The sequence below is a fragment of the Ctenopharyngodon idella genome, chromosome 17 (assembly GCF_019924925.1).
Source record: "Ctenopharyngodon idella isolate HZGC_01 chromosome 17, HZGC01, whole genome shotgun sequence".
NCBI lineage: Eukaryota > Metazoa > Chordata > Actinopteri > Cypriniformes > Xenocyprididae > Ctenopharyngodon > Ctenopharyngodon idella.
Window position 1 is genome coordinate 22,945,166 of NC_067236.1, and position 12,123 is coordinate 22,957,288.

General features: G+C 42.9%; 1 protein-coding gene across 1 annotated transcript in view; it reads left to right on the plus strand.

Moving 5' to 3' along the window:
• Positions 1-2,527: 2,527 nt before the first annotated feature.
• Positions 2,528-12,123, plus strand: part of LOC127498114 (uncharacterized) — a 29,530-nt gene continuing 19,934 nt past the window's right edge. Inside the window, exon 1 of the mRNA XM_051867098.1 lies at positions 2,528-6,443. Coding sequence (XP_051723058.1) covers positions 3,896-6,277 — 2,382 coding nt within the window. The 5' untranslated portion in view covers positions 2,528-3,895 and the 3' untranslated portion in view covers positions 6,278-6,443. The remainder of the gene's footprint in view (positions 6,444-12,123) is intronic.

The window sequence follows — 12,123 nt, forward strand, 5'->3', positions numbered from 1 at the left end:
TAAATATAAAAAAAAATATTTTCTATTTTTTTGTTATCAGTAATGTACATTAGGCTGTTTTGTGTTAGATTTTGTGTTATTTAGTAAATGTTTATTGCATTATTTTTGTGTCATGTGTGTTACCCTTGGTGTTTTTGTTTTTGTGTCTTACAGATATTAGCTGTGTTTTATCGACAGGCCTCTTATGATTCATCATCATGTGGCTTTCTATTTTACCACCTGACTTTTATCAGTACATTTTAAGGTAAAAAGCAGATTTTAGTATAAAATAGATTGGCATATTAACATTATATCACAATATATGCCATCAATATGCCATTCCGTAATACCTGAAACATTTTTATAGTGAATTTCCCGGGCGTGCACTTTTTTTACCATAAATTTAACAGGATATTTTTTAACAGTGATATATGTGTGAAAAATGCATTTTATGTTAGATTTCCTCAGGTTGATTCTGGTGTGGTTTCAGTTTAGCTACATGTTGAGACAGTGATGAAATGTGTGTTTTGTTGAAGGATGACTGCAACTAGTTAACAATAATGTGCTGTTACCCAATCTGTCCTGATGTTAATGCCAAAAATATGGTACATGTGTATTAGAGCGTTGGGATTTACACTCATTAGAGAGTTGTGTGACTCTTTGTCTGAGTGACAGTTTTCGCCTAGACACGTTTTATTAAATCACGTCAAGTCTTAGTATATCTGTCGTGAGTCAACCGTGGGACGTGTGGCCCTTCCAGAGTCCAGCCTCTCTCCAGATGGCTTTCCTCTTCCTGGTCCCGGACCTGCTGTGCTGGGACCTCTCCTGATTGGGTAGGCCAGATGCTTTCCTGCTGCTTCAGTCATGATTGACAGGTGCTTTCCCCAAACAGAAGACCTAACATCCTCACTTTTTCCTTGAATGACAGCCCCTGTGGCCCACAGATCTTCTCTGATGATTTTGGGTATGACATTATTAAAGCCTTATGCTGATTGAAATATTCATAACTGTCTGGGAACTTCCATTTGGCTTTGTTGTGAAGTGAACAGTGCTCTGAGCTGTCAGGTTAAGAGCAGTGTTTAAATCACTAGTATCTTCATTTGAAAGCTAATGGGCAACTAAACCCAGAGCATCTGAGTAAATAGGCTCTTAGAGAGAAAAAGGGTCCTTGTCTGTGTAAATGGAGCTGCTCATTTACCTTTTAAGTGTACATATATCACCAATAATATCGTACTAGTGTAATCTACACCAGACCTTTTAAGTAGCTCAATAACAAAGATGGAGTTTCAGCTAGTTTACTTTGGCCCTGTTTACACCTGGTATTAAGATGAGTTTTGGTCGTTTTGCAAAATTGTATTGCAGTACAATATTAACACAATAAGTACATTATACTTTTTTATATTTAAGTACATAGTAGTTAAGGCCACCTAATATAAAGTGGGACCGATCAACCACATACTACTTACTTCATCTCATCTTTATAAACAGGTCTGACACCACACTCACATAAAATACTACATGTGTTTTACGGGACTCGTACCCGAACGCTCTGTGCGCACTACAGAAACTTGCCTGATGTTATTCCTAGAAATGAATTCCCAATGAAACCCCAGGACATGGGATGGCATTGTGAATATGTCTCTAAAGCTGTCAGCTCACATCTGTGGTACAGGTGGGTTAAAAATTATGTTGGGCATATTTCATCATTTAATCACCCCTGAGGGTTTTTATTGGTTTATACTGAGTCTACTTATTGAACCTGACATCATTGTCAGATTTTGGACTTCCTTTGTTGACCTCCTACTGTATAGACAAGTTTTTTTCTTATTTAGCAGTAAGCATTGCTTCATGTATTTATTTGTGTTTGCATTGACAGGTTGTCTGCCGAGCATTTCCATAAGATCTTATTACTGTTTGACCTGTCATAGTGAAAACGTTGTTGACAGAACGTAACTTCAAAATAATGTTACTTTTCAAAATATGCTGATGCTTTAAAAAAGCAAGCATACATATGTCGAAGGTCATCAGATTTTTGAAATGTAAATTTGTTTTCAGAAGAGCGGGCATTAATATCATCAATCCAATGTTGTGTTTCAAACCTGGCAATATTAGACAGGAAAACCATACACCGCATGTCCCTCTGATGTCAAAGTGAATCAGACTCTCTACCCCTCCCTTCCCTTGAGTTTCTTTCAAGAGAATCACAGAGGTGTTTAAGAATCACAGATTTTTCAATTTCAGTACCGACTTGGTACCGTAGCACCAATCACTGGACGTTTCACTTTGAAAGTGTTGCAAAATGTGCAAGAAGCAATGCATGTCCCTGTAATGTCAAAGTGAATCAGACTCTCTACCCCTCCCTTCCCTTGAGTTTCTTTTCCCCTCTGTCCATTTGCTTCCTATTACCCGATCTCTTAGCCAATAAAGATCATAGTCAATTAAAAATACTACTTAATAGTGAGGAAATGAGTCAGTTAAAAACAGCCCTGTGGGTTTTTGTGAGGACTGTAACACCTGGAGTAAGCTAGCCATTAGCATTCCCATTCATCTCAATAGCAGATAGCTAGCACACTTGACTATCCTGGGCTGTGACATCAAAGAAAGCAAACAGAGAAAAAGTCAATTTCATGCTTGGTTCCTTGCCCAATACTATGTTTTGCACTCTAAAAATTAATTCAGGGGACCTGTTACCACAACTTAAATAAATGCATTGTTACAAGTTAAAAATTCAAATTTGTTGTTTTAATTAAACCTTTTAAGTTGTGTTACAGCCTATGCCTTGAGTGTGTGTTCTACTGCATGTGACGTCATGTCTCTGCTTATCTTTCTCTCGGATGAGTCTGATAGTTTAGGTCCGCCCCTGTGCACCTGTGTCTCATGGCATGAGTATTGATTAACTATATTAAGGATGCTGAATTGGAGCATGGCAAGGGAAGGAGATCCATCAGCAAACAAGCTTTATTACCCTTATTTTTCTTTCTTAATTTTGGTTTATACATTTTTGTTTCCTTTTATATTTTGGAGTTACGTTTTTTTGTTTGTGTTTATTATCTTTCGTTAGTTTTTTTAGGAACATTTTTGTTTTTCTTTCTTGTTTTGATGCATGCTTCATTTGTGTTATGTTTCGTTTTGCTATCTATCTATCTATCTATCTATCTATGTATCTATCTATCTATATTTTTTTGTTTGTTTGTTTGTTTGTTTGTTTGTTTTTTTGTTTTTTTGCATTGTATTTTGGATTCACATGTCCTCCTTTATGTTGCGTTCCCCTTTCTGGCTAATTTAAATAGGGGTTCATAACACAAATTGGGGGCTCGTCCGGGATAACTCTTTAATTTTGTTTTGTTGAGCAGTTAATAATAATGGTCTATAAATAATAATGGTCAATAAATAATGTCTAGCGCCGGTTCAAATATTAATTTGTTGAGTTCTGTTGACATAATAATGTTGAGTTTTAGTAACTTAATGAAATTGTCTTGATAACTTCAGAAATTAGGCAGTGGATTTCTAGTTCCCAGCATGCTTTGTATATGTCACGATCACTGTCTGTTCCTGTCAGTTCCTGGACTCCATTTCCCATAATCCTCCTTGCCAATCACATGCACACTCCACACCAATCACCAGCTGCCACATACAGCCTAGCACACTACCTGGACTATAAAGGACTCACACACACACCACCTCATTGCGAAGTCTTGATTTGCCCCGGTGATCACTTCTGAGCGTTTTCTTGTGGATTGTATTTCTGTTGCCCTTGGACTGTTTATTGGACTGTGTTTGTTTGCCGCCTGCCCTGACCATTGCCTGTGACTTTACTCTGCTTGTCTGCCGCCTGCCTCGACCATTGCCTGTCCCTGTTTGTGTCTCTGCCTTTGCCCTGTCTACTCTGTAAGTACTTTTAATAAACAAGCTGCAAATGGATCCTCACGCATTCGACCCATCATTACAGAAGACTTCGCCATCAAACGATCCAGCAGCTTCTACGAGCGCTTCCAGCCCCAGCATGGACCCAGCAATACGTCTCGTCCGCCTTCGGCAAGGTAATTCTACACTCGAGGACCACATTCAGAAGTTTCTAGACATTGCCTATTTATCTGACCTGCCTGACTGTGCCCTCATTGACTTCTTTGGCTATGGATTAAACGAACCATTGAAGGACTACTTACTTATTAATGGTCCCCGAGGGTCGTTCGTGGAATTTCTGGACTTTGCTCTGCTTACTGTTGGTTCACTGTTTACTGTGGGTGTCGCGGAGGAACGCGACACCTCGTTCCCCCATGTAATGGCTGCCTCTAAAGAGAGCATTCACAAAATGGCGGCCACAACATCATTACATCACGTCTCTGGATCTGTTTGGGAGCGGAGTGGGTTGCGTTCCAGTGTGGCTGATCCACCGCTGACTTCAGCACGAGCGGCTGGCATTCCTAAGCCTCCGCCGGCCGCTTCGCACTCAAGCCCGCTGGCCGCTACGCCCTCAAGCTCGCCGGTTGCCACGCACTCAAGCTCGCCGGTTGCCACGCACTCAAGCTCGCCGGTTGCCACGCACTCAAGCTCGCCGGTTGCCACGCACTCAAGCTCGCCGGTTGCCACGCACTCAAGCTCGCCGGTTGCCACGCACTCAAGCTCGCCGGTTGCCACGCACTCAAGCTCGCCGGTTGCCACGCACTCAAGCTCGCCGGTTGCCACGCACTCAAGCTCGCCGGTTGCCACGCACTCAAGCTCGCCGGTTGCCACGCACTCAAGCTCGCCGGTTGCCACGCACTCAAATTCTCTGGATGCTATGGACAAGATGGCCGCTTTGCCAGTGCCCACGGGCAAGATGGCCGCCCCGCCAGTGTCTGGGAACATAGGGGTCGTTCCAGCCAGTGAGTCCGCTCCAACCCGTGAGCCCGCTGCAGCGCCCTCAGAGGAGGTAGGCATAGAGCCACCGCCTCAACCATGTAAACGGAGGAGGAGGAGGAAGAAGGCTTCCTCCATCCCTCAAGGCCCGGAGGCCTTCCCAGAGCCCGCTGTAGGCCCGGAGGCCGTCCCAGAGCCCGCTGTAGGCCCGGAGGCCGTCCCAGAGCCCGTTGTAAGCCCGGAGGCCGTCCCAGAGCGGTCCGCTGCCGTCCCAGAGCAGCCCGCTCTTCCTGATACGGCCACGGAGGCCGTCGCCGAGCTCCTCGCCCTGCCGGCGCCACCCGAGCTCCTCGCCCTGCCGGCGCCACCCGAGCTCCTCGCCCTGCCGGCGCCACCCGAGCTCCTTACCCACGAAACCGCCACGGCCTCCGTTGAATTCCCCAAGAACTTTTTGGGGGGGGGCCATATACCTGAGGGTGGGGAGCTTGTGGGTGGGGACCCTGCACGGCCGCGATCATCAGCGGCCTCCGAATTGCTTGAGCTTGCGGGTGGGGACCTTACACGCCCACGGTCTTCAACCGCCTGTGAACTGCTGTGGCCGGCTACGGACCCTGACCTGCCGTGGGCGCCCAAGCTACCTGACCTACCGTGGCCGCCTAAGCCACCTGACCCGCCGTGGCTGCCCGTGGCACCTGACCCGCCGTGGCTGCCCGTGGCACCTGACCCGCCGTGGCTGCCCGTGGCACCTGACCCGCCGTGGCTGCCCAAGCCACCTGACCTGCCGTGGGTGCCCAAGCCACCTGACCTGCCGTGGTCGCCCAAGCCACCTGACCCGCCGTGGTCGCCCAAGCCACCTGACCCGCCGTGGTCGCCCAAGCCACCTGACCCGCCGTGGTCGCCCAAGCCACCTGACCCGCCGTGGTCGCCCAAGCCACCTGACCCGCCGTGGCTGTCTGTGGAACCTGACCCGCCGTGGCTGCCCTTGGAACCTGACCCGCCATGGCTATCCGTGGCACCTGACCCGCCGTGGCCGCCCGTGGCACCTGACCCGCCGTGGCCGCCCATGGCACCTGACCCGCCGTGGCCGCCCGTGGCACCTGACCCGCCGTGGCCGCCCGTGGCACCTGACCCGCCATGGCTGCCCGAGTTCCTGGACCTGCATTGGAGACCCCGTTCCCGTCTGCCAACAGGTCTCCAATGTACCCACCCCCCCTCCCTATCTGTGCCATTTACGCCGCGAGGACGCGCCTTCCGGAAGGGGGGCGTTATGTCACGATCACTGTCTGTTCCTGTCAGTTCCTGGACTCCATTTCCCATAATCCTCCTTGCCAATCACATGCACACTCCACACCAATCACCAGCTGCCACATACAGCCTAGCACACTACCTGGACTATAAAGGACTCACACACACACCACCTCATTGCGAAGTCTTGATTTGCCCCGGTGATCACTTCTGAGCGTTTTCTTGTGGATTGTATTTCTGTTGCCCTTGGACTGTTTATTGGACTGTGTTTGTTTGCCGCCTGCCCTGACCATTGCCTGTGACTTTACTCTGCTTGTCTGCCGCCTGCCTCGACCATTGCCTGTCCCTGTTTGTGTCTCTGCCTTTGCCCTGTCTACTCTGTAAGTACTTTTAATAAACAAGCTGCAAATGGATCCTCACGCATTCGACCCATCATTACAGTATAGGACTGGATATGGAGAATAAATGTTGAATTTAACTGTTAATATATTTGTTTTTAGTGAAGGGAAAGACCTGTTAGTGTTTAATGCTGTTATGTTTGACATTTAAAAGAGTTTTTGTGTTCAAACGCTCCCATGTGTATCTGTGTAAGCTCTTGGTGAAGAGCATTAAAGACATCTATTTACAAAATGTTTTTGAAGCGTTGATCATTGTAGCCGAAAACAGACATATCTGTTGAGCACTTACATATGTCGAAGGTCATCAGATTTTTGAAATATAAATTTGTTTTCAGAAGAGCGGGCATTAATATCATCAATCCAAGGTTGTGTTTCAAACCTGGCAATATTAGACAGGAAAACCATACACCGCATGTCCCTCTAATGTCAAAGTGAATCAGACTCTCTACCCCTCCCTTCCTTTGAATTTCTTTCAAGAGAATCACAGAGGTGTTTAAAAATCACAAATTTTTCAATTTCAGTACCGACTTGGTACCGAAGCACCAATCACTGGACGTTTCACTTTGAAAGTGTTGCAAAATGTGCAAGAAGCAATGTAATATAATTTTGCAGAAATGTCGCCACAGGCATGTTTTTCCAAAGAGCCTGGATCAATATGTTGCTAGCAAAAACAAATTATTTAGGCAGGATGCACGTTATACTTTTAAATAGGTGTTAGAGGAAAAAGATGCAGATCCAAAAGACCTGCAGAGGCTAAAGGCTAACCAGTTAAACCTTGACCTCTTGAATAAAAAAAAAAAAATAATAAAAATAAAAAAAAGAAATATTCAAAAGCATCAGTCATGGTTTGGGGGGAAATCAGGATCACAGTACCTAATCTTCAGAACAGCAGCCTTGCAGTGTGTGCAAGTCACTGATAAAGGCTATTGTCTGTCATCACCGAGGCTCACCTCGAGTCAGTCAGCCTGTCAGAAGTAATCTGGTAAAGTGCCAAAGGCAGATCTAAAGAGGGAAAGGTGGGTGGAGAAAAAGAGTGGAGAGATGTTGTTGTGGTCTGCCCACCATCCTCTATGTATGGGTCGTAAAATCAAGCACAGATTAAGTGATCATAGGTGATATTGAGACAGAAACAAGTAAAGACCATGGTGTAAAACCATTTAGTGGGGGGTATTTTATGGCAAATAAGGTGGTTTATGTCTGGCGTTATTCTGTCCAGGTAGGAGAACATGATGAATCAAATGGCTCTCGTTACTATTTTATGTTGGGGTGTCATATGCAAAGACCGGTAGATATGAAGACACACTGGCACATGCGTACATACTTGACGTACAACGCGCCTGCCTACGTTTGACATTTGAGTAACGACGCCATACGTTCTCATAATATCCAGATGAATATTTTGGAGGCCGACGTGAGATGATTCATTTTTGCGCTCGCAATCCTTATACTTTGATGTATGTATTCATCAGGTATTGCTGCATTTGTAAACTGGCATGTTCCCATCACTCCCCACCTTTTCTGTGCTTCTATCTGCGCTACATATCAATATAACTCGCAGCCATTTGGTAGCACATATTTAGCAATTAAGGTGAGTTTCAAAGCCAAGTTTGAGATTGATACATACAGAGCCAGATGGCCATTAATGTCATCATTTTTCAAGCAAATGCATATGTAATGCTTTCATTTGCCATTAAATGTTGAGGATACACACCCCTTACATGGAAAATGGATCTAATCTTCAGCCAGACTAACTGTTTCATTTCGATCCAGCAAATTGCAGTTTGAAAAACAATTGAATAACTCTATTTGTTTTTAAGTCTTCATAAAGTGGAAAATGAGTATTGGATTCTTTTATTTGATTACTGGGTGCATTAGCTGCTAACTACCATCTGGTCGTAGATTTTCATGTAGTGTATTGCAAAGCAATGCAACACACTGACTAATGCAGAGTTTTCTCATTTCTGCAGATGTTTGTACATCCATTAACTGCGTTGATGGAGAAAAAACATTAGCAAAAGTAAATATTCATGATTTAATTTGTCTTCATATTCATATAATGTTTATCCGAAATCATATTAAGAACAGCAAACAAGCTTTGAATTTCAGTATAACATCCATAAATGTGCAGCAATTTATTCAGAACGGACACGGCTCAGTAGAATGCAAATTGAAGGGATTGTTTGTTCTGAGATGAAGGCCAATTCATCTCCAGAGATGTGTGGTGCATTTTATGCGTTTGGGGATCCAAAGATGCTTCTGTTTCAGTGAGGATTAAGAGTGTCCATGGAAAAGAAAAGGAAAATCTTTTTGGATCTTTTAAAAATCTATTTACATGTGCCAGGTTCTCAGAAAAGTGCTCTTTGTATTCATGTTGGTTTCATGTGGTTTTGAAAAACGTACCATTTTCAAGAAAAGTTTTAATTTAATGATGAAAATGTCATGAGATGTAAAAAGTAAAAGCTCGCATCATATATTAATCATAATTTTTTTTAAAAAAAGATTTAAAAATATATTTTTCAATGCATTTTTTATATAAATATTAAGAATTATTAATTCATACATATCCTTTGACATTTTAAGAGACTTTAATCTTGACAGTTTTGAGGGTCTCAATGGTATTACTTTGTTATTAATATATATATATACATATATTAAATTTATTATATAGCCCAATTTGATTTGCTCAGGAACAAATAATAGATTAATAAGACCAAAAATTGCCCATTTTATGTACCCAAAATGAATTATATCTCATGTTTAACCACTATAAGAGATAGCGGCAAATCCCAGAAGCACTGGCCGAGATGAAGCTGTTCTCGGCGGGTACACGAGCTCTGAATGGCCGCTGACGACCTGGAGCTCGCATCTCAGAAAACGGCTAAACAAATTGTAAAATAGGCACTATGATTAAATATGAGTCACATATTTCTGGTCTAGACAACTACATTCTCGCCTAAAAACACTTACTGTAAGGTTTTCTTTTAATTACCTTTATTCATTTTCTTCATTGTGTCATGTCAGCATAAAGAGTCTCCAGCCACAGTGTTTATGCTGCCGAGGAGCTAAACATAATCCAGAAGATTAATTTATCATGTTAATTTGTGAGTCATAGTTTTCACACACTGCAGTTTACTTTTAGCTACATCCAAGCAAAGTCATTCCTTCATTAGACCAGAGGTTAGCATGGGTCAGACGCCACTCCTCCAGGACCTAAAAAAAGCAAGACATCTGGTGCAGGATGAGTTCTGGAATAATAATGCCCCTGGCCCCTCTCTTTACATCAGGAAGTTCCCAAGGAAGCAGCATACCTCTGTTTCACAAAAAACAAGTATACCTTCAACCCATCTAGTTCCTCTTTGCCCTTTTCTTTACTGATTTAGAATCAGTTTCCTTTCATCTTAACTGAGAGAAAGAGAGAGAAGACCAGAGCAGGGAAACTTCTCCCAACCTGTCTGCGGATTTAACGTTAACCTTTTCATCGAGATCCCTCTGTAAGCACTTTGCGCAAACAGCTACCTTCCCCCTCTTGCAGCAGGAAATGTGTCTGGATTGTTTGTTTGGGTTTCAGCCCCACATTAACAGGCCCTTGCCTTACATGCCATCTCTGTGTTGAGCTTCTGAGTTAGATACCAGCATTTTCAATCTTTGATATTCAGTAGCTGGTTGAATTACTTCATATCCTCCTTGTTTTCCCACACACGTGTGTGTTTGTAGCCTGTTTCAGTGGCTTATTTATTCTCACGAATTCTTGCTCATAAGACAAGCGTGCATATCACACATTCCAAACGGTAACTCAATGCAACGATGCGCCACTTGCTACATTTGTTGAGTGCCAAAGGCATTCTCTACGCTGTTGCACAGTCTGAGAGCGAAACCCAGAATGCCTTTGTTTTGAACAAATGCACTATTTTCTACATGACACTCTTGGTAACCCCAAATAATCCTGATTGCACAGTGTAAGGGTGTTTCAAGGTGAAGTTTAATAGCTAGATAGTGTTGCTGTGCTCGCATCAAAGAGAGAAATGGATGAGTTTGTAGTGTGGTGACCTAGCCACTTAGCTCTGTAAATAGAATCATTAAAATCCACAAACACAAATTGGTCTCAGTGCATACTCTGTGTCTGAGCCAAGCCCAGAAATGTACACTGTTATATTTTACAAGTGTTCACCTGGTGGATGACAAAGTGGGTGAAAAATCCCACAAAATTGTACTGAAGGATGGATCTGAGCCATATAGGCAGGATATGGGCTTGAGGTATATATATATATATATATATATATATTATACTTATACCTCAAGCCCATATCCTGCCTATATGGCTCAGGTCCATCCTTCAGTATAATTTTGTGTGTGTGTATATATATATATATATATATATATATATATATATATATATATATATATAAGGTATAGGTTTGTTCATGTGCTTCATTTTGGCCCCTGTTTGAATAAGTCCAAGTATGGGCCCTAAATGGATTTGTCCATGGGTATCCTTGTCGATCCTATCTCAGTTAGCCCATACTGGAACTTATTCAGAAATAGGCTGACAACGAACCCATGGACAAAACCCATGTAGGGCCCATACCTCCTGCCCATATTGTGCCTACATTGGCCCCACCGTAAAAATGTTGGCTAGGTAGGGATCAGTGTCATGGGTTGTGTCCGAAATCATCATAATGCATCATAATGCATCCATAATGCACCTCAATAACAATTGTACAACCAATGTACACTCAGTGGGTACATTTACATGACAACAATGTAAAAAAACAAACAAACAAAATTTCTTCCTTTTATAGAAGACAACGCTGTCAAAATGATCCCCGTTCACACGAACCCATAGAAACAACTAAAAATGCTGTATTGTGCATGCCAGGTCAGTAGGTGGCGATGTCACTTCGTAAAGAAAGACTACAGGCCTGCGCACATACGCAAATATTCTTTTACAGAGCACTCACGTCAAACGCGCATGCCTATAGAGTAAACACGTAATACGCATGTGCATGCCGTCACCGTTTTCACAGATCGGTCTCAACTGAAACTCGTTTTCAAAAGTTTTTGTTTTCAGACCCCCAAAATGCCGTTGTCATGTAAATGAACAGCCAAAACGCATAAAAAGTTTTCCATTTTTAGTTGAAAATGGTGTCGTGTAAACAGCCCAACGACTAGCCTTGAATACCCATTCACTGTGAGTGTCGTGTCCCGCATCTCACCAGAAGATGGCGTCTGCAGGACTTCGACGCACTCAGTCTGAATTCATTCACTTGTTTTGTTTCCCTCATTCAGTGGACTATATTAGTGAAGGGTATAGGTGGCGATGCTGGATGCAGTCATGATCAATTCGGTTGAATCAAGTTCATCTAGAACCCCAAAGCAGGGTGAAAAAAAAAAAAAAAAAACTTTTAATGGGTACTCTATTTAGTACCTGATTAGAAATCCTACAAAATTGCTTTACAATGTATGTTGTCTAAACTATTACAATGACAATTAGTGTCTGTTAAATTAGTATATACTATTAACAATACAATATAACCAATGTATTAGATTATGAATTTCTGTCATGACATCTCAGAGGATTTGGCATGGTAATGGATATGACAATGTTAATGTCTTAACATAACTTTGTATATCTTGTTCTTATTTTTTTGTTAGCATTGGTTTT